This window comes from Macrotis lagotis, chromosome 5 (genome assembly GCF_037893015.1).
Source record: "Macrotis lagotis isolate mMagLag1 chromosome 5, bilby.v1.9.chrom.fasta, whole genome shotgun sequence".
Lineage (NCBI taxonomy): Eukaryota > Metazoa > Chordata > Mammalia > Peramelemorphia > Peramelidae > Macrotis > Macrotis lagotis.
In genome coordinates, this window is record NC_133662.1 from 263,937,156 (window position 1) to 263,964,514 (window position 27,359).

Below are 27,359 nucleotides of genomic sequence, written 5' to 3' on the forward strand. Positions count from 1 at the left end.
TAGATAGGTGAATAAGTGATTCTTGGTTCAAATCCAAACTCTCCAATCCTGTAATGTAGAAGCTGTTAAATCCTCTGTAATCCTGACTGACTTCTCAGGATTTGAATCATTTCTTTCTGGCTGCTTGCTCTTTGACATGAGAGTTTGGGAATGTGGCTGAAATTTTCCTAGGAAGTGTCATTTTGGCATCTCTTTTAGGAGGTGACCAGGAGATTCTTTCAATTACTATTTTGCCTTCTGATTCTAAGTATCAGGGAAGTTTTCCTCCATAATTTCTGGACAGATGACTGTCCAGGCACTTTTCTTGATCATGGTTTTCACATAGTGCAATAATTAAATGATTTCTTCTGGATTTGTTTTCCAGGCCAGTTGTCTTTCCAGTGAAATATTTCACACTTTTTTCTATTTTTCCATTCTTTTGATTGTGTTTGATTCTTGATGTCTCATGGAGTCATTAGCTTCCACTTGCCCAATTCTAATTTTTAAGGAATTATTTTCTTCATTGAACTTTTATACCTCCTTTGTATGCATCTTTTTTGCTTTCTTTACCAAGCTGTTGATTCTTTTTCATGATTCTTGTGTATAACTCATTTCTTTTCCCAGTTTTCCTTTTATTGGTTTTTTTTTAATTCTTTTTGAGGTCTTCTAGGAATTCTTTTTGGACCTTACACTAATTCATATTTCTCTGAGACTTCTCATGTAGGCATTTTAACATTATTTTACACTTTGAATTGGTGTTTTATTTTGTTTTCCCTGTTGCCATAGTAGTTTTCTCTGGGCAGGGATTTTTGTGGTTTGTTGTGTTTTTTTTTTTTTTGGTTCGTTTGCTCATTTTCCTTTTTTTTTTTTCTTTTTAAGTTTTTGCAAGGCAATGGGGTTAAGTGACTTGCCAAGCTAGGTAATTGAGTGTCTGAGGCTGGATTTGAACTCAGGTCCTCCTGACTCCAGGGCCAGTGTTCTATCCACTGCACTGCCCTCATTTTCCATCTTTTTACTTTCAAATTTGAACTCTTTTCCTGGGTCACAGTCCCAGACCTCTTGTGCTGGGGATCAGGGACCTGACCATTGGAGGCCTCACAGATAGCCTACCATGCCACTGGCCCGCCCTGCTGGGGCCTAGGGGCCTGGGCTGCTGAGCTGTGTGACCTGGGGCTGGGGACCTCTTGCCAAAGTGCCTTTGGTATTTCACTTTTACCTGAGGGAGCCAGGCTTTCCCAGCAGCCCTTCTACGTTGCCTGGGCTGGAGATTTTTCCCTACATCTTTTTATGCATTCTATCACTCCAGAATTCATTTTGATACTCATTTAAAGTGGTTTGGAGGGGAATTTGGGAAAGCTGAGACAGGTTGTTGCCATCTCTCCCCATCCTGGCTCCTCCTTGACCGGCTCTTCTGCACTCTTTCTCAAACTGGCCTCCCTCTCTCCCTGTCTCATCTGTTAGAAACCCAACTTCCACCCGACTGCCCTCAGCCCCCAGAATCCAGCTCAGAGGGTTTGTCCTTTGGGTGGGCCCTCCCCACCCTGGGGAGGTTGAAAGCACCAGTACACATAAATGGGTGATTTATGATCTTCAAACCTCTTTTTTTCAAGGAAACTTCTGTGAATTAAGTGGCATATTTTCCCAGTTTTTAGGTGAAACAGCTGAGGCTCAGAGAGTCAGTGTCAACATGGCCAGGACAGGTGCCAGAGCCTGGATCTGAACTTTGGTCTGCCTCTTGGGCATTTTCTTCTCTGCATCCTGACTCCCATCCGTCTGCACCTCGCAGTGCCCATTCCCGAGGCAGGACAAGAACTTCCTCACATGGTAGGAAGGCATCCTTGCTGCTGTGGAGAGGACAGGTCACTCCTTGCAGGCAGAATGCCTTCCTTGACTCCAGTTGGGGTGCCCTGCCTGCAGGCCCTGGGCCCCCCACGAACTCCATCTCCCTGGAGGGAGAAGGGCTAAGAGACTTCTGCCCTTGGAGTCAAGGTGGCCTTGGCTAGGCAGAAGATCATGGGATGGTAGGCTCAGGACTGGGGGGTGGGGCATCTTGTCCCAGAGTATTCATTCCCTGGGAGTCATTGGAAGGCTTTGATCCAGAGTGGGGCATGGCCAGATCCATGGGTGAAGAAGGTCCCTGTGACAGGTATTTGATAGAAACTTGTCCTGACCAAGATGACCATTTAAGAAGAGTCTCCATCCTGGGAGCCCTTGGAGGAGCGGCGCATGCAGGCCCCAAAGCCTGCAGTGTGGTTCCCCAAGCCTGGAGGGGAGGGGGAGAGGCAAGGTTTGCAGTGAGTGGTGGGCAGCTTAGTGCCTGGCTGGCTGGTCTCAGGTGCTTTTCGAAGGCAGCAGGGGCAGGATGGGGGATGGATAGTGGCCGAGGCCCGAGTTTGGGTTTGCTAATTACTGGGGAGAGTTTGAGCCAGGCTGCAAAGCTGCTGAATTCTCACCCTGCCCTTGCTGAGCTTTCACCTGCACAGGCCTCTCTAACTTCCTGAGAGGGCGTTGGCTCCTGGCTCTTGGTTTTCTGTTTTCACACTGCTCTGTCTCTAGAACAGGCCCCTGAGTTAGGTGTCAGAGGGACTTCCCATTTCACTAGTTAGTGCTGGGGTAGGTGGGGGACTGCTTTCCCTCCAGTGCCTCAGACTGCTCTGGAGAATCACTCCTGGGCTGGCACAGTGGGTGAGAGCAGGGTTGATGGCTCACCTGCGCTGCTGGGGCTCCTTCTTGCACAGAGGCTATGGTGAGCCCTCTCCTTTATCCCTGGTCTGTCTGTCCCCAGGGAGGTGGGGGGGGGGGCACCATCCATAGGGATGCCTTAGGGGTCTGCAGCCTGTTAGAGCTGAGGAATCAGTCATTGATCACAGCACTTCTAGTCCTGTCTGGGCTATGCCAGAGACACAGAGATGATCAAGATCAATGAGTAATAATGATCATTACAATCACAATAGCTGGCATTTGTCTCCTATGGTTCTCACAACAACCCTCCAAGGTAAGGGGTTACTATTATCCCCATTTTACATAGGAGAAAACTCAACAGGTTAAGTGACAGCTAGTTAAGTATCTGAGACAGAATTCGAACTCAGATCTTCATGATTCCACATCCAGCTCTTTACCTACAGAGTCACCTGGCTGCCCCAAAGCAGGTCATAGGCAAAGTAAATACAAAATTCATGATTTCTTACAGAACAATAGTACCCCATCCCAGTCACATGCTACAGTTTGTTCAACCACTGCCCAATGGATGGACAGCCCCTCAATTTATAATTTGCCTCCATGAAAAGAGCTGCCGTGAATATTCTTGTACATGTGGGTCTTTTTCCCCTTTTGTGATCTTTTTGGGATACAGCTTAGTAGTAGGTCTTGCTGGACCAGAGGGATGCAGAATTTTATTTTATTTTATTGCCCTTTGAGCACAGTTCCAAAATGATCTCCAGAATGGTGGGATCAGTTCACAACCCAACAACAGTCCCAGTTTTCCCACATCCAACATTTATCATTTCCCTTTTCTGCCATGTTAATTTTCTCTATTAGTGATTTAGAGAATTTTTTTCATGTTATGATTGATGTCATTGATTTCTTCTGCCTATCCTTATCCTTTTACCATTTATCCATTGGAGACAGGTTATTTCCACAAATTTGACTTGGTTTCCTATATATTTGAATGAAGCCTTTATCAGAAAAACTTGTTCTAAAATTCATAACATACAAGTTTCCTGCTTTCCTTCTAATTTCAGTAGCATTGGTTTTATTCATTCAGCTAAAATTACCTGTTTTTACCCCTCATTATACTCTGATTCATTTATCTGACAGGTAATTTTTTTCCATTCTCCCTAAAAGTAGTGTAAGATGCTGGTCTGTGCCTGATTTCCAGTTTTCCCAGCAGTTTTTATCAAATAGTGTTTTTTCCTCAAAAGCTTGAATCTTTGAGTTTATCAAACATTCAGTTTCTATGGTCAATTTTTTATATTGTATACACCCAATCTACTTCACCAATCAGCCCACTGTATTTCTTACTTCTGCCAGTTTTCATGATTTCAAACAGTGTTGTTTGAGACTGGTACTGCTAGGTTGCCTCTCTTGATCCCATTGATTCCTTAGATATTCTTGGCCTTTTGTTCAAGATGAATTTCATTATTTTTTCTATCTCTATAAAATAATTCTGCCACTTAACCCCATTTGCCTTGCAAAAACCTAAAAAAAATAAAAATAAAATAATTCTGTGAGAGTTTTATTGCATTGACACTGGATAAGGAAATAAATTTAGGTAGAATTGTCATTATATTGGCTTGGCCTCCCCATGAAGAATATTTCTCCAATCCTTTAGGTCTGTATTTCTGTAAAAGAGTGTTGGATGACTCTCTAGGATTCTCTAGTATACCCTCATAGCATCTGCATCTAGTAATAGTTTTGTTTCCTTATTGCCTAGTCTTATTTCCTCAATTTCTTTTTCTTTTCTTATTGCTTTGACTAACATTTCTAGTGCAATATTGAATAATACTACTGATAGTGGACATCCTTGCTTTTTTGGTATTTTACTCAGAGTTGTCATTATCTTAAATGAAATTATTGGTTGTTTTTTGTTTGTTTGTTCTTTGATCCACTCATTCCTTATGATTAGTTTCCAGTTAATTTTTAACATCTGCTTCCTAACTAACGCCTTTATTGAATGGAATTTTTATTGCATTATAGACCCAATATTAAATTGCATTTAGCATTTCTGCTCTTCTGCATTTGTTAGTGGAGTTCTGATGCTCTAACTTGTGATTACTTTTTTGTAAAGGTACAATGGACAGCTGAGCAAAAGGCTTATTCCTTTTCAGTTTTCTCCAGAAGTCTATTATAGCTAACTTTTCTAAAAATTCTATTTATCTCTTCCTTTCTTATTTTTGGTTTAAATTTATCAAGTTCTGAGGGGGTAAAATGAGAATTCTCCACTGGTATAGTTTTTGATGTCTATTTCCTCATGGAATTTATTAAACTTTTAGGGATTTTGGTACTCTGCCATTTGGTACACATATATTTAGTATTGATATTACTTCACTATCTTTGGGGCTTTTAACAAAATGTCGTTTCCCTGATTATTTTAATTAGGTCTGGTTTTACTTTTGCACCGAGATCATGATTGCTATTCCCTGCCTTTTTTGCTTTTTTTAAAAATAATTATTAAGACAGTGGGGTTAAGTCACTTGCCCAAGGCCACACGGCTAGGTAATTATTAAGTATCTGAGGCTAGTTTTGAACTCAGGTCCTCCTGACTCCAGGGCCGGTGCTCTATCCACTGCGCCACCTAGCCTCCCTCTGCTTCTGTTTTATGGCTAAGTCCATCCTATTCACATTCACAATTAGGATAGGTATTTCCCTCTATCCTATTGTCTTCTGTTGATGCTTCTCTTTTTTTTGTCCTTTCCTTTTTCCCAAGTCAGTTTGCCTCTGACCCCACTTTCTGTCCTCCTTCCTCACTTTCTCTCTTCCCCTTCTCCTCCATTTACGCTGAGGAAGATCAACTTTGATGCCCAGCTGTAAGCATCTGTGAGTCTGTGTTGTCTGTATGTCCTCTGTGTGTTGTCATGTGTGTGTCTTCCTCCCTCTCTGAAGTTGCTCAGATGGGAATAAGATTCAAGCATTGCCTCTTCCCCAAAATAGATTCCCCAGACACGTTTTTGCCAAATGCAACCTGTCAAATTTGTTTCAAGAACTCTATTTTTCTTTTTCTCGAAATTTGGGAGTAGGTGAGAAGGGAAAGGCTGGGGACAGCTAGAGTAACCCAAAAATAATCAAACAAATAAATACCCAGAAGAGGAGGAGGAGAAGGAGGAGGAGGAGGAGAAATGATCATTTATAGAGCCTCAGCTGTTTGCCAGACCCTGGGCTCAGCTCTTTACAAATAGGACCTCATTGTCTCTTCATAACGCCTGGGGGATGGGGGCCCCCTCTGATCATCCCTATTTTATAGTTGAGGAAGCCAAGGAGGGGTGGAGGGAGCTGTCCAGGCCTGAAGGGGGGTCCTCCTCTGGGTCCTCCTCCACACTCTGGGCTATGCCCACACCGGCCATAGAGTCTGGAAAGGCTGACCTGCATGTCTGTTTGCAAACAGGTCAGCTCAGGCCACAGGTCCCCTTTCTCTGTTTCATTCCCCCCCCCGCTCAGTGTCCATCTACAATGGTGCATGGATCTTTTGGACAGAACTCAAGAGCCCACCTGCCCACCTCTGCCTGCCTTCTGGGGCCGTCCCACACCCAAGAGCGCAGGTGCTCATCCCACCTGGCCGACCGATTTGGGCTTTGTTCATTTTTCCTTCCGCTTGATATTTGGGCGATTGTGCATGTTGTCTTCCGGCTCCTGCCAACTGTCTTCAGCGCCGGACTTCTCCAGGTGCTTCACTTTGGCCGCTTCCTGCAGCTGGGCAACAGCTCTGGCCTCCTGTGGGCACATTATAAAGTCAGCGTTGTCTTTCTGAAGGAAGGAGGGCCGCGGATGGCCTGGCTTTGGACACAATGGGACTGGGCCAAAGGGGCCTGTTGGAGCCAGCCTCAGCTGGGGGGGTCAGTGGTCGGCCTTTCCCCCGACAGGTGAACGTTCATTTCCTGACAGACCGATAGTTGCCTTCTTCCTCGTTGGCTTAGTCATAACGGGCTCTTGGCAAAACGATGTAAACAGGATGTCGAATGTTTAAACTAAAATTTAATTGTGGGAAAATGAAACAAATCGTGGCGGTGGAGGCCAGTTGGGTGATGGGCCTTGGGGGTAGGAGCGGATGCACACTCCTAGTGAGGGGGGGAAGAGGAATTGGGGAGGGGCTGCCCTTCGGGAGCTGCCTGCTGCTCCCACGAGAAAGACTCTCACAAGAGTCCCCTGAGCCTCAGTTCCTCTGTTTTGAAAAAGGGGATAAGGCTGTCATGAGGTGAAATCTCAATACCTGGACCACAATACTTGTCCCTGTTGGGGTGGAGGGCGTCCCCTTTTTTGTGGCCTCTGCCGCCCTTCTCCTCCTCCTGCTGCTCCTCAGACTCGGCTGGCTCGTGCCCACCCGCTGCAGACTTCCTTTGGACTCCTGTGCCAGGGCCTCTGCTCCTCCTCCTCCCACTCCTACTTGGTAAACTCCCCAGACTTTGTTCTGAGCGCTGGCTGCACGTGGACACTTCAGGCCCAGCTGGGTCAGGCTCCTCGTCCTTCTCCTTGCTCTCGTTCATCCACAGAACCAGTTTACTGCCTGTGACCTTGGGCAAGTCCCCGAACCTCCCTGGGCCTTGCTCTCTCCTTGGGGTTGAAGGCCTGAAGTCTCTTTCCTCAGATTTGTCATTCCTGCCATCATCCCTCACCTGGACCACTGCAGTGGCTTTCCCCTCCCCCCATCCTCCAGCACAGGTCTCACCATGGTGGCACAGTCCCCCTAGTTCTGGTAGTGAATGGAAGAAACCTAGTGTTTGGCATTTCATGGTTCAGCCCCCCGCCTCAGCTCCCATGATGCCCACTGTGGTTGGAGCCTTCCCCAAAGGAGCCTTCAGTCAGCTTTGTCAGGGTGTGGGCAGGCTCTGGCCCGTTTTCCCGGTGGCTAGCAGAGTGGCTGAGATGTGATTGAGCAACTGAAGTGGGATCTTGGGCAAACCTTTTTTTTTTTTTTTTTTTTTTTTTAGGTTTTTACGAGGCAATGGGGTTAAGCAGCTTGCCCAAGGCCACACAGTTGGGTGATTATTAAGTGTCTGAGACCGGATTTGAACCCAGGTCCTCCTGACTCCAGGGCCAATGCTTTATCCACTACGCCACCTAGCCACCCTGGGAAAACCTTTTTAAGGGACATTTTGGTCCTGAGAGTTCATCTGGGCAGCTCTGCTCCAGAGGGCTGTCTGTTGGTATCATGGGCAGAACAGCATGAGGGGCTCCCCAGGAAGGAGGTACATGGGGTGGGCTGCCCCTCTCCTTGGATCGCCTTCCCAGGGGCCTGAAGAGCAGAAGGGAGCCAGGCTTTGGAGGAGAGGTGCTGCTGATGCTGCCATCTGCTCCTCGTCCTTCTCTGGTGGTTCTCCCAGATGTGACCATGATGCCATAGGCCCACTTGCTCCCCGCCATCTCACAGAAGCAGTGGGTGTTGTATGACTTCAATAGGACACCCATATGGGAATTGTCTTGATGGACTTCATCCATGTGTTTCAGGAGATCTGGAGACAAGAGGGAAAGAAAAGCAACTTTTTCTTTCCATTAATTGAAAAAAAGGAATTAAATTATAGAAAATCACCAGAGGGGCAGCTAGGTGGCCCAGTAGATAGAGCACTGGCCCTTTGAGTTCAAAACATACCCTGGCAAGTCACCTAACCCTGATTGCACACACAACCCCCCCCCCCCCAATCACTAGAGTGCTTCATTGGCCCCTCTGAGATATGAAAGAGCAAAATGAGGGTCTGTGGGGAGAATTTATGAGAAACTGCCCTGAGCAGGGCTGGGTGCCTGGACTCAAACCCAGAGTCAGTGACAGCCAGGAAGAAACGCTGCCCCTCAGGAAGCACTGGACCTACCCCGCTCTGTCCATTTTATTGGAGGAAAAACCAGATATACACGGAATATTCAAATTAAGCAGAAAATGAGGTCACTTCTAGGAGTCAGAGGTCATGAGAGCAGGCTGAGGGCAGCCCCTGGGCAGAGCCTGGGCAGTAAGCCGGTAAGGACAGCCTTAGCAAAGAAAGGCTTGGAGTGGAAGGAGCCCCGCTGTCTGTGGGGCTCAGAAGCACCAGTGAGAAGAAACTTTGAGGCCTCCTTCCTCCCAACCATGGTGAGGGGCTGTGGGTGTGGAGCAGAGGATACCTCCTCGCTGACTCTTTTGAAAGAGATGTGCAGGGAATTGTCACTGGGGTGAAGACAAATGGTGGCAACATTTCTAAAAGCTCCATTTGGGAGACTTGTGAGCAGACCCAGGGCTTGAGGTAGCATTTGGGAAGGACAATGACCAAGGTAGTCCAGGAAGGGCAGGAGCTTCTTGGGAGGGGGTGATGTGCTCCCCCTTTCTTTGGGAATATCAACTTGGCAGCTTTGGGGAGGCTGGATTGAAGAGGACAGGAAAGGTCTGGACTAGAGGGGGTAGGCAGGAGTGGTCCATGCCAGGAGCTGTTGGTGAGGATGGCTGGGGCGGGGTGAAGAGGGGTAGGTGGCAACTCTCACATCAGGAGCTGGTGGCATGGGGTCACCTGCCTGTCTCTGCTGAGGCTCATGATGCCCACCTGGAGGTGCACTGAGGTCCCTGGGCATTATTGGACTTCTATCTCTGTGTCCTTTCTGCGGGTCTAGTGAGATCAGTCCTGATAGGCCCTTCCTCAGGCAGGGGCAGCTCTTCAGGGTGACAAGACAGGCTGCATGGCAGGCTCAAGTTGCCCTTTCCAAGGGTGGGTGAGCATGGGAAGGCCACGGGCCCACTCAGATGTGGCCACCCACAGCTGGTAGGGGCTCAGTCCATACTCTGTGGACATGATCCTGAGAGGTTTGGGGCGGGCGAGGCAGGGTCCATTGATTTCTTCAGGGCAGGCTGGGTCTGGCACTGTGCATCTGAGAGACACAGGAGAAGAGAGAGAGGTTGGTGGCTTTGCCAGCCCAGGTCCCTACGTCCGGGGGGAGCACAGTGTCCTCCAGAGATTCCCTGAGTCCTGCAGGCCGGGACAGCGGGTGTTGGGGGTGAGGCTAGAGGTAACCTCTGACGTCATGAAGGTGGAGGGGGGTCTGCATGACTCGTGAAGTCCCCTGGGTCAGTGGAAGGCTGGGGTGGAGAGCAAAGGAGCCCAAGAGCCCGACGGGTCCCTCGGTACCAGCTGCCACCTCGCGGGCTTCTTGGGATGCCATGTGCCTGCGCAGCTTTGCCCACCTAACTGGTCCTTTTTGCCCTCACAAGCTGCAGAAATCAGCCTTACTGCCACCAGCTACTGACCACTGACCATCCTGGTGACAGAGGGCCACCACTTTTCATGAGTGACTGGCGCAGGGTCAGGCAGCAAGTCAGTGACCCGGCCAGGCAGGGTTGGGGTGCCCCAGCGCACAGCCAGGAAGACCTGGGTCAGACCCTGGGTGCGTCTCCCCCTCCATAACACGGGGATACGGCTTGTAAAGTACCTGGCATGTGGTCGCTGCCCTCCAGCCTCTGGCTCCTCCATGTGACCTTTGAGCTGGCATCTGTAAACCTGGCCGAGGCCGGAGCCTTCCTGTGGTCCTCCCTGGGAGAGGTGGCTGAGGGGAACATGCCTCGCCTTGGTGGGAAAGAAAAGGGTGCGTGTAGGGCATGGCACCCAGGTGGCTGGGAGGGGCGGCTGGGCCTCAGTAACCTGGCGTGCCCCGGCTTCTTTGGCTTCTACGGGTACAAGAAGATTTCCTTCTTTGGCCCAATTCTTTCTAAATGGAGGAATCAGTTTTGAATGTAAAAAGCAGGAAATCTCATGTTTCTTTTCTAGTCCTTGAATAAACAGGAAAAGGAAGGTGAAGAGCGAGTTAGCTGCTAATAGTTCACATTTTTTCAAGTTGGCCTTGCTCAAATGATTGATATTTTTTGTGAAAATTCCAGAATTTGGTCTCCAGTCTTGTTAAATGATTAGTTATCATTATTTGTCATTGACTGTAGCATCTTGTACATTTTTAAGATTTCAATCGTCACCCTACACAGCCCTTCCAGGCTGCCCGTGCCCGTGTGTTCACGGCTACGGTTGACTCCGTGGAGTGTGGCCAAAAACCCCATAATCCATTCACTTCATTTGAAATTTCAGGATTTCACCTCCTTCTAGTCTTAGTAAATAGATGTTCTTGGCAACTTGCCATTACACTGTGTGCGGCTCACTGACGGGCCTTGCCGCGCATTAATAGACGCAAGCACGGTTCATGGCCTGGACTGCACCTTGTGTCCTTCCCACTTGTACGACCTCCTATGGGAGCAGTGGGGAGTCGGGTGACTGCCAGACCCGAGGGACCTCTGGAATAGGGCTTGGGGAGGGGGATCCAGCTAAAGGGTGCTTCCCTCCAGGACAGAGCTGAGGCTGTGGATTCAGAGATCAGTCAACCAGCCACTGCTCGGCCCTCATGGGGCAAGTATCTGTATAAAATGGGCACGTGGAGGACCGGAGGGCTTCAGTGACGGCTGCCTGCAGAACCAGCGTTCCATTAGCTTTGGTGAACAAGAGCAGCCCAATGCCATCCGGTTTTATGTAAGCGTGGAATTCATCTTGATGACGTGGTTGTGGCTTTCAGATCAATGGGGCTGTGCACTTCCTAAAGCTCAATGCAGCTCAGAATTACAGAGAAGCAGAATTTTAAGGCTGACTATAAAGAATGGACTAACAGCTAGGACAGAGCACCAGCCCTGGAGTCAGGAGGACCTGAATTCAAATCTGGCCTCAGACACTTAATAATGACCTAGCTGTGTGGCCTTGGGCAAGCCACTTAACCCCATTGCCTAGCTTCCCCCCCCCCCCCCAGAAAAATGGGCGTTAATTTTAAAGTTTTTTCTGAAGTGATTTAAGAAGCAACTCTCTTCAAAGTCATTTCTTCCCCCCTGGGATTTTAGGGTATGCCAGGGTGGGGTGTGTTGTGACTGGAATCAAGAGGACCTGAGTTCAAATGTGACCTCAGACTCCAGATCCTGAGCTCTTTCTCACGCCTCTTTTTTTCATTGAGCATTCACCCGAATATGTTGTCATTCTTACCTGACAGCCAAGGGACTGTCCATCTTTGAAGGGAGGCCTGGGTTCTGAGGGGGGAGTTCATTCTTTAGTGGGCTCAGTTGCTTTTCCTGGATTATGTTGCTAAGGGGAGCCAGGAAGTGATTTGGAAAAGCCAGTGGCACCCCAGGGACTTGGGCCATCTGGGACTGCTCAACCACAGGAGCCCCGATGTCCCCCAACACCCCCTTGGCTTGTCCTCATCCAGGGGTTTCTGTGCTCATTATCTCTCTAGTGAGGAAACTTGTTGAGCAGGAGGGCATTGCCAGGCCTCGATGGAGGGACTGGTGAGGGTGACTGCAGATGACAGCGTGTGCAGGCTGGCCTTTGTCTCTCAACTACCTGTCCTGCTTTTGTGGGACTGCATACCTCTGTGTCCACTGAGTGTCCAGGGGTGCATGGAGAGCTGGGCCTGAGGCTTCTGTCCGGGCGGCCCATTTAACCACTGTCTGCCTCCATTGTCTCAGCTGTAAACCACGGATAATAAGAGCTCCTCCCTCCCAAAGTGGAGCACAGAGAGGATGGCAGAGCGCATCGGGCAGTGCAGGTGCTGTGCCAGTGATCCAGGAGGTCTGGCCTTTCCAGACCCCAGAATGACCAAACTCCTAGGTCATTAACCACCAAGAAGTAAGCAGTGTGATCCTAAAATGACCAAGTTTACCTGACCATGGCTGACCGGACTGTTCCTCCCCTCCCCCAGGTCATCACTCCATGTCGGAAGCTCATCTTGTGCGCAGACAACAGGAAAGAGATGGAGGACTGGATCGCAGCCCTGAAGACCGTGCAGAACCGAGAGCATTTTGAGGTGGCAAGGGTTCTTTTGGGGGCCAGGGGGCTTCTTGAGGCAGCCTGAGCACCCTGCCTGGAATCCATCTCCTGCCACAGTGGGCCAGGCTGCAGTGCCAGGGGCTCCTGGCAGCCCCATCCACACTGACCCTGCTGGGAACTCTTCCAGCTTGGGCCCATTTAGGGTCCTCAGAACATTGTGGGGGCAGGGCCTGGGTTGCCTCTCCCTCTTTCAGTCAACACTCTTCCCTCCTCTCCCAGTCTACCCAGTACAGCATGGACCACTTCTCGGGAATGCACAACTGGTACGCCTGCTCCCACGCGAGACCTACCTACTGCAATGTGTGCCGGGAGGCACTGTCGGGAGTCACTTCCCATGGACTGTCTTGTGAAGGTACACTGTCTTGGGGAGGTTGGGGGATAGGACTGAGGCTGAGATTGCCAGGGTGGGGGCAGCAAATGATAGGGCTGAGACCCGACCTCAGGCCCCCAGCTCTGCCCACAGGCCCCTCTAAGGAGGCTCCCATGGTGTCCAAATGGACATGACCCCTGGGACTGACTCCACCTGAGAGCACAGGGTGGAGGGGGCAAGCAGCAGACCCTGGGAGAGCTGCCTCTGTCCAGGGCTCCCTGAGGCCTCACCTTGTCTCATAGCTTCCCAAGAGGGGGCCCCAGGACCCTCCCCACTGCGCCTGGGCCTGCCGGGGTCCTGACTCCCTATCAGACCCTGGCAGCCTTCCAGGAGATAGTTGTCCCCTTGGCTGCTTCTCAAGGGATGAAAGTTGAAGGTCAGAAAGCTCGGGAAGTCCAGAGCAGGGTGGAGGCCTGGCTCTGCAGGACCCTCCCCCTGCCCTCCCGGGCTGGCACTGATGGCCGCAGCACGCCTTCCTCCCTCATGTGTCTCCCTCTGCCTTTTTCTCCAGTGTGCAAGTTCAAAGCCCACAAGCGCTGCGCCGTCCGGGCAACTAACAACTGCAAGTGGACGACCCTGGCCTCTATCGGGAAGGATATCCGAGAGGACGAAGACGGGGTAGGCGCCCAAGCTGGGCCAACAGCTCCTCTGTCCTCCCCCCAGTTGTCCAGTGAGGGGGTGGGTCTCCCGGTGCTCGCTTGCCCTCTGTGAAGTAGCAGGACAGGTGTCCACTGGGGCCTCTCACCCTCAGGGTTCCCGCAAGTGTCTGTTGGGGTCTTGTATCCCCAGGGTCTCCACAGACATCCCTAGGGTTCTCTCTCCCCAGGGTCATTGCACTTTTCCTTTGGGGTCTCACAGTCTCAGGGTCCTCACAGGCCTCAGGGTGGGCTCCTCAGGGCAAACCTTGAGTCAGGTCATTTGGCAAAAAGGACCCGGGAGCTCATGGTTCTGGCCACCTGGTTGACCCCAAGCCCTGTTCAAACCTGAGGGAAGCCTCACTGTTCCTGCGCTTTTGCTCCCCAGATCTCGATGCCCCACCAGTGGCTGGAAGGAAACCTGCCGGTGAGCGCCAAGTGCTTGGTGTGCGAGAAGACGTGCGGCAGCGTGCTGCGGCTGCAGGACTGGCGCTGCCTCTGGTGTAAGGCCATGGTGAGCCTGGCGGGGGGTGGGGTGGGGGAGTGCCTGGGATTTCAGGCCGGGGGAGGCTCACATATGGCCCCCCAGACCTCCCCATCCTAGTCAGTGCTCGGCTTCCTTTCTCCTCTAGCATTCAGTCGGCCTCACTTCAGGCTGTTGCTGTGCCTTCAGCCTGGCATCCACTGCGTGAGGATGGCCTCGATCAAGGGCCCTGGGGCTGTGAGAAGAAGTGCAAGGAAGCTCCCCCCGAGAAAGGGTCCCCATGACAGGAAGGGCATTGGGAAGGGAGGCGCTGAGTCCACAACCTGTCACCGATCCTGTCCACTGATTGTGGGCACAATCCCCATGCCCTGCACTCTGTCTGCCTCATCTGTAAACTACCTGGGGTGGGGAGGGGTAGCACGAATGAGGTCGCATGTCTCCAAGAGGCCTTGTCTACCTGGTTATTCCCTTCTCCTTCACCTTCACTCCAAAACAGCAGGGACCAGCTGCACCTGGTGCTCTGTGTGGAGACTGGTTTAAATGTGAGATTGTTAGATCATGAAGTGCCCTCTGGGAGGGGCCTTAGAGGTGATGGAGCCTCCCCCCCTTGCAAATGAGGAAACCGAGGCAGGGATATGCTCCCTGGCACTTCCTTGACTCTCGTTTTGGGGGAGCTGCAGACCCCCCGGTGCCCATTGCTGCCCTCAGGGCCTCCAAGTTAACAAGCAGAGGGCCTGGCTGACGTGCTGCCAAGTCACCGAAGCATCTTCTTGGGTCCTTCAGTGGCCCAGCCATCTGGCCATCTCCCTTGAAGGGCACCTGTCCCTTTTGTATGTCCAGGTCTTCAGTGCAAGCACCAGATTGTCCTGGGAAGAAGGCGGGCCTCTTCAGGCCAGGCTGTCCTGGAACGATCTGGGATTAAGCTCAATGAGACATATGGCAGGAAGGGCCAGTAGTTGTGGGGACCTGGGCAGAATTCAGGCTTCCTGGAGGGAGAAGAGGGGGCCAGGAGGCGCGACAGTGCATTGAGCCCCAGACCCAAAGTTAGCAAAACCCGAATTCAGACTCAGCCTCAAACATTGCCTGGCTCTGTGTGTCTGCCTCGGTTTCCTTCCCAGTAAGATGGAGATGATCCTGTGTGGTCCCCCCCCCCCCAGGACTGATAGTCATAGAGTACTTTGTGAGCCTTGCCTGCCATCCTCATCTGCTAGTACGGTGGCAGCGGCACAGGCTGAGCCATTGGGACACGTGGTGAGCCTGGGAGGCTCTGGATCCCGTTCACTTTCCCTCCGGAGAAGGCAGACGTTCAGACAAAGGTCAGCTGGTCTCTGGTGACTCTTGTTTCAGGTACATACATCATGCAAAGATTCCTTGCTGGCCAAGTGTCCCCTGGGCCTGTGTAAAGTGTCCGTCATTCCCCCGACTGCTCTGAACAGCATCGATTCTGACGGTGGGTATTCGCTGGCCCCTTCCCCACACCTCTTCCCAGCTGAATTCCAGAGCAGCCCCAGAGTAGAAGCCCAGGGAAGAAGAGGCTGGGGGCTCTTTGAGGTGGGCAGTTGCCAGAGGAGCTCTCGTCATGCTGCTGAGGATCAAGACTTAGAGACCCCCATACCAGCCCACATATCAGTAAGCAGGCAGCTAGCGGGGCCTGGCCAGTGTTCTAGATCTTAGGAGAAGCCAGGCCCCTGTGGGGAGTGTACCACCCGACAGGCGTGTGGGATAAGCTATTTAATTTACCAAGGCCCAGTCCATCAGGTGAGAGCCCGATCCTGAGCTGAAGTGATCTCATCTGTAGTGGCCAGCTCAGGGTTTGGGTAGAGAGCCCCTTCTTCCAGGGTGGGGAAGACATTGGCAGGCAGGTCTGGGGAGAAAGGGGGGGAAGGAGGGGCCAAGCAAACCCCAGAATGGGGGCAGTCTAGACACTACAGGCCCAACCGGTCATCAGGAAGTATGCAAGGAACAGGCACACACCCAGCATTTCATGTGGGGTGGATTGGACCAAGAAGTCTAGCAGAGGAGGCAGAGACCACCACCTCAAGATGAGCCCCAGAGGGTTCTGGAATTGAGCTATGAAGGGAGAGTCGAGATTGACCTTGGGAGGTGTGTGACCAAAGAGGGAGGAAAGACCACAAGAGACTTCATCTATGCAGTTTGTGCCATCCTCATGTTAGTGTGGCGGCAAACAAACAAAAGCAGTGCAGCTAACATTGGAAAAGTAGCAGGGGGAGGGAGGTGACCATTGTCCACCCTGACAGCAGCATGGGGAGAAGGTCAGCTGTGGTGGACACAACTCAGAGAGCTCAGATAAGCCCTCTGCCCCTCCTCCAGAGAGGAGACCAGGGCAGCACATCCTCTGTTCGATGATTTTTCTTTTTTTCCCTTCAGTTCTAGCTCTTTCACAGCTGACGACCTATATCCCATGGTTCGCTATATGTTGGGGTGGAGAATGTGGGGGTCAGAGGCTTCTAGAAGGAGGAATGTTGAACATTAGCAGGACGGCTAGGTGGCACAGTGGATAAAGCACTGGCCCTGGAGTCAGAAGTACCTGGGTTCAAATCCAGCCTCAGACACTTAGTAATGACCTAGCTGTGTGGCCTTGGGCAAGTCACTCAACCCCGTTTCCTTTGCAAAAACCTAAAAAAAAAAAAATGAGCTTTGCATGTATTTGGAAAATAAAGAAGGTCTTAAAAGAAAAGAGCAGGTCAAAAGCCGCAGAGTCCTACCACATTTCTTTTATAAAGGTCTCGTTTCTTAAGAGACAGGGAACCCAGTCAGGTTTCTAAGACTCAAAGCCATCCCCAGTCAACAGAGAGTTGAAGGGTCAGAGGAAGAAATCCAGCCATGCTTTACAAGTTGAGTGACCCTGGCTTGCCAGGCCAAGGTGGGGGCTTGTTGGGGGGGGAGTGGGCTTCATGGGACATATCTGGACTCATCACTTCCCTCCTATGCCTCCAGGGTTCTGGAAAGCCACGTGCCCCCCATCCTGTACTAGCCCCTTGCTGGTCTTTGTCAACTCCAAAAGCGGAGACAACCAGGGAGTGAAGTTCCTTCGAAGATTCAAACAGCTGCTGAACCCAGCCCAGGTCTTTGACCTCATGAACGGAGGACCACACCTTGGGTAGGGGCCTGGCTGAGCCCAGCCCCTGGCCAACTCCTGCTCCTCTCATCTCTCCTCCTCCTCCCTCCTTCCCCCTCAACTGGGAGTAGATCTCTATTCTTGGTCACCCAAGGATGCCAATGTGGAAATGGACAGAGGAGGAGAGCGCCCTGTGGACAACTAGTTCTGCTTGTCCAGAGCCTCCCCAGTGGGCAGTCTCTGCCACTGACAGGAGACGCCTGCTCCACCACCTCTGTCCTTCCTTTCTTGTTTAAGATCGGCTGGGCCGATCTTAAGGAGTCCGTAGCCTGGCATGCTTTTGAAAGAAACCTGGGCAGGAGCTTTGATTGGAATGTCCTGGCCAAACCGGTTGTCTCCCTGTGGAGTTTACCCTAAGTAATCGAGGATTCTGTGTTGGGGACGCCGAGTCTCCTGTAACGTGACACCACCAGTACGCATTCCCATCTGATGGCGGCCAAACTCGGCCCCAGCCAGACACGCCTCCTCCCTCATCCCTCAAGGGGACTGACTTGGGGATGTTGGTTTGGACCTATTGGTCCTTTACCCAAAGCTGGCATCAGAATGGGAGCTAACACTATGGGCCAGAATTGTCCTCATTCTTTTTAGCTCCAAGTCTGCTTTGGGAAGGGTTGGAGAGCGGAGTTGGGGGAAAGTGGGTCTCCCCACAGCAGGGCCCAGGGGTGGTCACTGAGAGCCCCTACCCCATGGGACAGGCAGTGCACTAGCCTGGGCAGGAGAGCTGTGTTCACCCCCTCGGACCCTTCCCACTCTCTCTGTGGTCCAGCAGCATCTCCATCTGTCTGCGGGAAGGGAAGATAGTACCTGGGTTTCTCTTAGGGAAGACCTGCCGGCATCCTCGGTCAGAGCTCCTGTTAGTGCTGGGGATGGGCCTCAGAGAGGACTTGGGAGGAAGCTGTGTCTGGCCCCGCTGTCTGACATCTGAGCCACAACTGAAAGTGGTGGAGGTGCTGAGATTGCCTCCTCACTTCGGTCTGCTGAGAGAAGAGGAGTATCAGAAATTGGGGCCGTCAGTGGGCAGCAGGCACATCAGGGGTGTCAGGGCACTCAGCGGGCACGTCAGAGGTCAGGGCAGTCAGCGGGCACATCAGAGGTGTCAGGACAATCAGCGAGCACTCAGGGGTGTCAGGGCACTCAGCTGGTATGGGGACCATCCACTGAGTCCAGTCTGCCTGAGTGCATCCTCCTGCCACCAGGGAGGGGAGTGTTTGGATGACCCACTTAATAGATTGTCTGTCTCCCCTCTCTCTAGTAACAGTGGATTTTCTTTCTCCCCAGTTTACGTTTATTCCAGAAGTTTGACACTTTCCGAATTCTGGTGTGTGGTGGAGATGGGAGTGTTGGATGGGTCCTCTCTGAGATTGACAGCCTCAACCTTCACAAACAGGTAGGACCCTTGGGGGCTCAGAGATGAGCGGGGAGGCCAAATCCTTGTGCAGGAGAGTACAGTCAGCACCAAAGCATCAGACAGTTCTGGCCCTGACTCTTCTCTAGGTCATGGATCTTCACCTTTTGGCTATTATAGACCATTGCTCAGAAAAACTAATGTTTTTAAGTGAAACAATCCTTGCATTTCAGGATTACTTTAGCAAGGAAGGAAATCATTATTGATGCCTTGGCCCCCCCTTATTCCAGCCAGCACCCTCTCACTGCTTGCTGGACCTTGGACAAGCCATTGATGGATCGTCCTGAGTCTCCCTGACCTACCCATTCTGCAGTGGGGGGGTAGGGCTGGATTGCATGAGGTTGGGGTCTCCGGTGCAAGCCCATTTATTGGGGCTCTCTTGAGAGTGCCTGTGCCACCATCTTTGTCGCGCCCTTGCAGAAGGAAGCTCCCTGAAATGTCTCCTCAGCCAGAACTTGGCAGAGAAAGGGACTGAGCCCCAGGGTACGGGCTTAGGACTTGGGGACAGCCCCGGCCTGGGGGGAAGGGGAGCTGCCCAGCGAGTCGCAGCACCGCCATCTAGTGGCGAGCGTCGGGGATGCAGTCGGCCGGCATCTTCGGCTGTGGTCCCAGAAGGGGTCTCCGGCTTTCCTGCAGTGGCCCTGTCATTGAGCCGGGCAAGATGGAAGGAGGACTGGGGATGTAACTCCTTCCAGATGAGCCTAAAGGCAGGGGGAGATCAGCTCCCTGGGAGGCCCCACGAGAGAGAGCATCCCCTCCAGCTGGAAAATTCTCATTGATGGTTGGGGAAATCAATCAGTCAGCCAGTGATTATTAGCCACCTGCTGTGTACAGAGACTCCCCAGACAGTTCCTGCCCTCAAGGAGCTTGCAGACTAGAAAGGGCTTAGCTGGGAGGCTACCCCCCCCCCCACTCTCAGCCAGAGGCCATGGGGTCCAGGGAAGGGAGCCAAGGCTGGATCAGATTGTGAGGGGCCTCAAATGCCTCTGTCCCACGATGTGCAAGAGCTCCAAAGAGTCCCCCGTCTGAGCTCAGTGTTCTAGATAGCGGGGAAAGTTGATGTGCTGCAAGTCAACCAGGCCAGATTTGAACCCAGGGCCTCTGGTGTCCAGTGAGGCCCTGTTGTCATTAGGCTGCCTCTGAGCAGGGGCTGACTATATTGAGGCAGGTCTGTCTAGTGGATTGAGGAGGAGAAGAGTGACCATAGCAGCCATGTGCCAGTGGTAGAGAAGGGTCCAAACTAGGGGGTGGGTCCTCCTTGGAGAGCAGGGAGCGACCTGGCGGGATAGGGAGGCAGAGAGGCTCCCACAGCCCCCATGCTGTGACCCGAGAACCAGGAGCCCGCCCCCACTCAGCTTCTCTGGGACCCTCGGCCCATTCCCTCCTGCTCGGCCCAGCACTTAACATGCATCATTTCTCATAGTGTCAGCTTGGCGTGCTGCCTCTCGGGACAGGAAATGACCTGGCCCGCGTCTTGGGCTGGGGTTCCGCATGTGATGACGATACTCAGCTCCCCCAGATCCTGGAGAAGCTGGAAAGAGCCAGCACCAAGATGCTGGACCGGTAAGTGGGGCCTAAGGGGATCCGCCTGCACTATGTGGGGGGCCTCGGCGATGATGCACATCCAGCATGAGCAGCAACCTGGGGGCCATGAGCAAGCTCACTTGGCTGGGCTGGTTTGGGGTGATATTTTCACCCCTCCCGTGTTTGTGGCCTTGCCTGGCAGACCAGGGGGTATGTCAGATCTCACATTTCTGAAGAAGGATGCTTCTAGCAGAGCTCCTCCCCCATAGCTGGGGCCCCACACACTCAGCTTGAGGCTGACTGAGAACTGTGCCAGAATGAAAGGGCAGAGGTGCCCCCTCCTGCTAGGAATGCCCTGGGCAGGCCCCTGCCTGGCTGGGCCAGAGTTGAAGAGCCCCCCAGGGGAGTAAAGGACCCAAGTGGGGGCCTCCATTTCCACATCTGTCCAAGGAGCCCTGAGGTCCCTGCTTGGGGTCCATTCTGCTGGCCTTTCAGGGCCCATCACTCTTTTATGACCAAGAGCTGGAGTCTGCAAGGATCTGGCGCTCACTAAGGAGGCCATGGGGGGGGGGGTCCCTGAATGGGAGAAAAACCCCACAGATGAGGATAAATGTTTCCACCTCCCAGGTGGAGCATCATGGTATATGAAACGAAACTCCCCCGACAAGCATCATCTTCCACGGTGACAGAAGACTTCAGCGAGGACTCAGAGGTACCAGCCCCCCACCTTCACTCCTTGCTGCCCCCTTCTGCTTTCTCCAGCTCCTCCTCCGCTAGCCTCCCTTTCACTGAGCCATTCCTCCAGCTGGCTCTTCCCTCATGTAGGGGACTGCCTTTGTAGGCATCCCAAAGCTTCGACCTGGCCGGGCTGGGGAACAGGGCAGAAGAGCACTGGCCACACAACCCTCCCTCTGGTCACATTGGACTTCTTCCATATTGGTCACACACTCCCTTCCTTCCCACTCTAGGTCCAGAAAATTCTCTTCTATGAAGACTCGGTGGCTGCTCACTTGTCCAAAATCTTGACTTCAGATCAGCATTCTGTGGTCATCTCCTCTGCCAAGTAGGTAGCTCCATGGTGACTCTGCAACCTCCTCGGTGGAGGGAGTGGGGCAGGGAGGTCCACGCATCCCTCTGCCCCACCCCACAGCCTTCCCTCTTCCTTTTTGCAGGGTGCTCTGTGAAACTGTGAAGGACTTTGTGGCACGAGTGGGGAAGGCATACGAGAAAGCGACAGAGAGCTCCGAAGAGTCCGAAGTCATGGCCAGAAAGGTAAGTGTGACGAAGGGTGTGGCATGTGCTGGATGGGGGCCAGGGTCATCCACGAGGGCTGAGGCTCTTCATCTCCTTCCTGCAGTGTTCGGTGCTCAAAGAGAAGCTGGACTCTCTCCTCAAGACATTAAATGATGAGTCCCAGGCTTCCTCTTCCCTGCCCAATCCCCCTCCCACCATCGCAGAAGAGATGGAGGATGGTGACGGTTCCAGCGGAGTCTGCACTTCCTCCACCGACCGCTCCATCGGCTCAGCCTGCCCAACGCGACCCCAGATATTCCGGCCTCGTGAACAACTCATGTTACGAGCCAACAGCCTGAAGAAAGCTATTCGTCAGATCATAGAACATGCAGAAAAAGGTAGCCTGTCATGGGCCCCTGCCCACCCTGAGGAAGCTGTGGGGCCCCCCAAGGAGGGGGCATTAGGACCTGTGTTTCCTTCTATCTCCCAAAGATGCCAGAGACAACTTGGGTACCCCAAGGTGGCCATCCCCAGAAATCCCACAAAAACCACCTTCCTTAGGAGGGGCAGGCAGCCAGGTGGGAAGATGGACTTCAGGTCCTGATCCCAGTTGGATCTCTGGGTCCTCGGAATTCAAGGTGGCACCTCTGTCACCTACAGTCCAGAGAAGCCATCCTGCCTTAGCAGAGGACCTTTCCTCATCTAAGAATTCCTCAGCCCTTTGAAATGCCTGGTCCCCAGTCCCTGCCCCTTCAGAAGTTTGAATTTGAGGCCCTGCTTGGCTCAGGACCACAGCACCATGGGCAGGTCACACACCCTCTGCCACTGTGAAAGACCGGCATGGACATCTACCCTGGCCCAAAGAGGTAGGGGGATGAAAGGCCAAGCCAGAGGCCACCAGACTCATCAGCCGAACTCCTTTGGAGTCTCCCCGAGGGGGCAAGGAGTAGCCAGTGGGCATAGCTCACAGTCAACCTTTCTAGACTCACCTGGACCTTTCTGTCTTCTCTTTTGGGACTTGCAGAGCCATTGTCACCATTCGTCCTTGTTTCTTTTTCCATGACTTTTCAATTCTTTTTCTCTGCTCTGTGCTTTGTAAAAATGGCCACTAAGACTGGGGGATTGTGGTCTAGGACGCGCCCCTCAGCGGACCAGCCTGCCTCAGAGGTCTCCAGGACACTGAGGCTCTGTTCAGTTAGCTCGCCAGAGGGCCATACTCGGTCACATTGGGTTGGTGGGGGTTGGTGTTTCTTCCTCACATCTCTGCCCGACGTCGCCTTTCCTTCTCTGCCATGATCCAGCGTACTCAGGGCCCTGGGTTGCCATCTTTGTCAGGACTCACCACATTCTTTCCCTTCTCTGTTTCCCAGCTGTTGATGAGCAAAACGCTCAGACCCAGGAGCAGGAAGGCTTCCTCTTGGGGCTCTCTGCGGCTGATGAAGGTCAGGAGCCCAAAGTGGAAGACAAGCTGTCCCTGCAGTCCTCTCATGGAGGCAATGGCAGTGTTTCTCGAAGGAGCCAGCGTAAAGGTACCATCCACTCCTACTCTGGTGTGGGGATCCTCCCCACCCCCAGAGATGCACCCCCCCGAGTCTTTGCTTGCCCGTTAGCAGTATCCCTGGAGCCTTCCTGTGGTGGGTTCTATCCCTCATCCCCCAGGGATCAGAGCCTTCACTTGCCCCATTCTGGACCTAGACCTCTTGTCCTCTGCCCTCATACTCCTCCTCTTCCCATCACAGATTTGTTCTCTCATTCCCTTCACCTGGTGCCACCCCCAGGCAGGCAAGTAGATGGGTGGATAGACCCGAGATCACACCTGCTCTCTGGAGCCCCCCCAGACAGTTCTTCCTGATCCCATGTATTGGTGATTGCTGATGATGTGTGACACCAGCTCCAATGAGAGAACAGAGAGGGGCTTGTTTGAGAGGCATCTGCCATCCTTGGGATGCTCTTGGCCCATCGTGAGTTAGGAAAGGATCTGCTGGACCCATCCCAGTGTCCTCAGCTTCTTGGGGAGCCCAGAGCTTTCCCAGGAGCTTAGAGCACCTCTGACCTGTTTTGTCTGGACAGACTGAGCCTGGGGCACTGAGGCCCTCATCCCTATGCCCTTCCCTCCCTCCAGGGCCCTAGGCAATCTCACCTGTTTGTCTTCTGTGTGGTGGCCAATGAGTGACAAACAAGCTGTCTCTCTGTTCCTTGGGTCCCGAGGACTCCCTGAGGGTCAGTCTCAGAAGGGTTTTTAAATCCGGCAGCCTTTCAGCAGCTACTGTTAACACTCAATTTTTTCCCTTGTTTCTTCCAGTGCCCAAATCCCCTTGTGAAAAACTAATAAATAAAGGAAGTTTGGCTCTGGGCAGCTCAGCATCGCTTCCTCCCCAGACGGGAAACCGGGACAGCTTGCCGATGTTGAACACCAAAATTCTGTACCCAAGTGAGTGTGAGCATCTCCAGAGCCCACGAGAGGGGGTGGGGCCTGCCCTCCATGGGCCAAAGCACAGGAGTAGACTGGAGAGAAGGACCCCGAGAGTCCCTCATTGAAGAAAGTGGCGGGAATCAGCAGTCAGCCAATTAGCATTTATTCCACCTGCTCCATCCGGTCATGTGTGGATTCACTCACTGCCCACCCTGGCATGCCAGAATTTAGGGAAGGCCATTCCCTTTTCATGCCTTCCTTCCTAACACCTGTCAAGGGGAGACATGTCTTGCCCCTTTTTTTTTCATGAGGTCACAGCTCTGACTAGACCTTGAGTTCTTCCACAGAAAGGTCAGAAACTCCCCTGTTTCAAGGAGAGGCCTAGTTCCCCATCAGTAATCCCAAGGGTCTCCTCCCCCTGCCAGGTTCACTGAGGGGCCACATCCTCAGAATCCTGATCCACAATTCCTTGGAGCCCCAGGGTGTCTTAGATACCTCCTCTTCCCTGAACCAAGACAGATAATTGGAAGGATGAAGCCAAATCCTGGGGGAGATGGGGGGGGGGGCACACCCCTGGCCCTGATGGCTGGGAAGCCTGAGTTGTAATGGGCTTGTGATGGGGCATCTGGAAAGTTCCATGATGAGGGACAGAGCCCAGGAGCCGATCAGAGCTCCCCAACTTGAGCTTCAGTCTCTCTTACCATGCTGGTTTGGGGTTCCCCTTTGAGGCCAGATCGGTCTGCCCGGCTTCTTTCTAACCTAGCCAACTGCCGTCCTCTTCCCAAAACATTATCCCAGACCTCAAAGTGAGGCTGGAAGATGACCACCAGTCCATGAGGGGCCCATCTAGTGTCCTGGATACCATGTCCCCTCCAGGAACCCATAACTCCCTTCTCCTGGTACCAGAAGGGGTCCATCCTCTCCATGAGTCATGGATGTCCTTCAGTGCCCCTTCTTAGTGGGCAGTGGTGAGAAAGGACTTGGAGGTCATGGTTGGGGTCAAGGTAACCAAACACAGAAAGATGTGATGGAGACTGACATGGACTGAGGATCTGGCAGGGCAGCAGACTGCCATCCTGGTGGTGGGCACAAGCCACCCTCCTCACTGCCATTTTCCAGGAAAACTTGATGGTGCTGAGGTTGGAGGAGAATGGGCAGGATTGATGAGCTGCCTTGCTTTTGACAACTTTATCATTCCTAGCATAGCGATAAGCCAGTAGTCTTGAAGGGACACATCTGTTGTACTTAGGGACTCTCATATCTCCTCTTCTCTTACAGATATGCGGGCTGGGATGTCCGGTTCCTTACCTGGGGGCTCAGTCATCAGTCGTTTGCTAATCAATGCTGATCCCTTTAACACCGAACCAGAAAATTTGTGAGTCTACAGAGCAATAGGGAGACAATTTTGAAAGAGAATAGATGTCAAAAAAAGGCCAGAGGAATTAGCTGCCTGACCCTGTGGTTGTGGTGGCCAGGTCTCCACACCAGCATAGGGGGCCCCCTGGGCTGCGGGCTCAAATGGAAATGTGGGAAGCAAAGCCAGAGCCCAGGACTCCCATTTCTGCAGCCATGGCAGTTGAGGGGCAGATCCCAAGGGGAGAGGAGGGTAATGGTTTTAATTGGTTTTTAAATGAATTCTTACAGGGAGTGTTACACAGAAAAATGTGTCATGAATAACTATTTTGGAATTGGACTTGATGCAAAAATCTCCCTGGATTTCAACAACAAGCGTGATGAGCACCCGGAGAAGTGCAGGTAGGTGAGCGTTCCTGTGCAGCCCCGGCCCAGGGCAGCCCTGCTGATGTTGTCAGCACTAAGGACCAGAACAAACCCAATTCAAGGCATAGAGTAAGGTGTTAAGGAGCAGCAGCTCAGGATGCTGAGAAATCAGTGGTGACACAGTCACCCTGGCAAGATTTTCTTTTTTTAGTTGTTACAAGGCAGTGGGGTTAAGTGGCTTGCCCAAGGCCACACAGCTAGGTCATTATTAAGTGTCTGAGGCCGGATTTGAAGTCAGGTCCTCCTGACTCCAGGGCTGGGGCTCTATTCACTGCGCCACCTAGCTGCCCCAAGATTTTCTATGGTATTCTCTCCCTGCCACTCTGAGGGCAGCCCCAAAACATTTAAAAGAAGGCCCAGAGGACTCAGGCCTTCCTTTGTGCCAACAGAGGATTTGGAGCCAAAGGAGACTTTGTGTCCCCAAAGTTTTCTTGCTTCTTTAAATTAAGTGTTTTGAGGCCCTCTTTGACCTCAAGTCCATGCTACACTGGCACTACTGGCTGCCCCCATTTAAACTACAAGACCATATCTTTCTGCTTCCAAAGGTTTTCAAGTAGGAGTTTCAAGATATCCATGCAAATTGGTCCTAATCCAAAGAAACTTGGTCTAGTTCAGGGCTTGTTTTGTGATAAACAGGTAAGAATGTGAATAAAAATGAAAGTGTGTCCCCCAGCATTGTTCTTTTTGAGATCCCGCCCCCCCCCCCCACACACACACACATACATACACACTTATTGTGAATAGAACCTTGCTGACTTCTCTAAACGGTCTTTGAGAAGGGGACCAACTGTTTGGTCTTGGATGGAGACCCACTAGTTACCCTACTGTCATCTTAGAAAGAGCGGCCTCAGCAGCCAAGATGGCAGATATAGATCAGGACCCAGAATTCTCCCAATAACAACTTTCAGATAATGCCTCAAGTCAAATTTTGGAGTGGCAGGACCAGTGAAAGGTCAGGTAAACATTTTCCCAGTGTTAGACACCTTAGGAGATTTGCAGGAAAGGTCTGAGACACCAGGATTGACTCAGGCCCAGAGCTTGGCAGGGGCCCCCTCCTGGGTAGAGACCAAAGCACAAACAGGAAGAGCAGTGACCCTACTTCTCCTAGATCACACCATCTTAGAAGCATAGAAAAATCACTGAAAAATAGGCACCCAAAATAGTCTGAAGCTTGGGCCAGTGCCTTCCCACCCAATAGAGTGGGTGGGAATAGAGCCCAGCTAGAACATCAAGTTCAAAGGGAAGAAACAGGCTGGAAAATGAGTAAGTAAGCTACCAAACAAAAAGAACTGGACCCAAATAAGTTACTACAGTAGCAAGGAAGACCCAGACACAAACTCAAAAGATGACTCCAAAGCAAAGCCTCAAAGAAAAATGCCTAACAAGAATGCCTGGTTCAAGAAAGATATACAGGTGGTAGAGAAAAATTGGAAAAAGAATTGAGAGTGATGCAAGAAAATTATGAAAAATGAAAAAAAATGAACATTTTGGGAAGAGAGAAAGACACACACACACACAAATGCTGAAGAAAATAACATCTTAAAATACAGAATTGATCTAATGGTAAAAGAGGTACAAAAAAGAATCACTGAAAAACAGAATACACCAAATGGAAAAAGGAGGAGAAAAGCTCACTTAAAAGAATCATTCCTTAAAAGTTAGAATTGGCCCTATACCAAGATCAAAATGGTCACAGGATTTAGACATGAAAGACAATATTATAAGCAAACTAGGAGATCAAGGAATAGTTTACCTGTCAGATCTATGGAAAGGGAGGCAGTTTATGACCAAGGAAGAGATGGAGAACATCATTAAAAACAAATTAGATAATTTTGATTACATTAAATTAAAAATCATTTGCACAAACAAAACCACTGTAACCA

General features: G+C 51.8%; 1 protein-coding gene across 7 annotated transcripts in view; it reads left to right on the plus strand.

The window, feature by feature from the left end:
• Positions 1–27,359, plus strand: part of DGKD (diacylglycerol kinase delta) — an 82,570-nt gene that overhangs the window by 38,974 nt on the left and 16,237 nt on the right. For all 7 annotated transcript variants that reach the window (XM_074189712.1, XM_074189714.1, XM_074189715.1 and 4 more), the window contains 16 exons: positions 12,367–12,471; positions 12,714–12,846; positions 13,376–13,482; positions 13,888–14,013; positions 15,331–15,433; positions 16,942–17,104; positions 18,401–18,509; positions 19,951–20,090; positions 20,679–20,763; positions 21,020–21,114; positions 21,224–21,323; positions 21,409–21,682; positions 22,655–22,813; positions 23,587–23,715; positions 24,976–25,072; positions 25,342–25,452. In XM_074189712.1, coding sequence (XP_074045813.1) covers positions 12,367–12,471; positions 12,714–12,846; positions 13,376–13,482; positions 13,888–14,013; positions 15,331–15,433; positions 16,942–17,104; positions 18,401–18,509; positions 19,951–20,090; positions 20,679–20,763; positions 21,020–21,114; positions 21,224–21,323; positions 21,409–21,682; positions 22,655–22,813; positions 23,587–23,715; positions 24,976–25,072; positions 25,342–25,452 — 2,036 coding nt within the window. The remainder of the gene's footprint in view (positions 1–12,366; positions 12,472–12,713; positions 12,847–13,375; positions 13,483–13,887; positions 14,014–15,330; positions 15,434–16,941; positions 17,105–18,400; positions 18,510–19,950; positions 20,091–20,678; positions 20,764–21,019; positions 21,115–21,223; positions 21,324–21,408; positions 21,683–22,654; positions 22,814–23,586; positions 23,716–24,975; positions 25,073–25,341; positions 25,453–27,359) is intronic.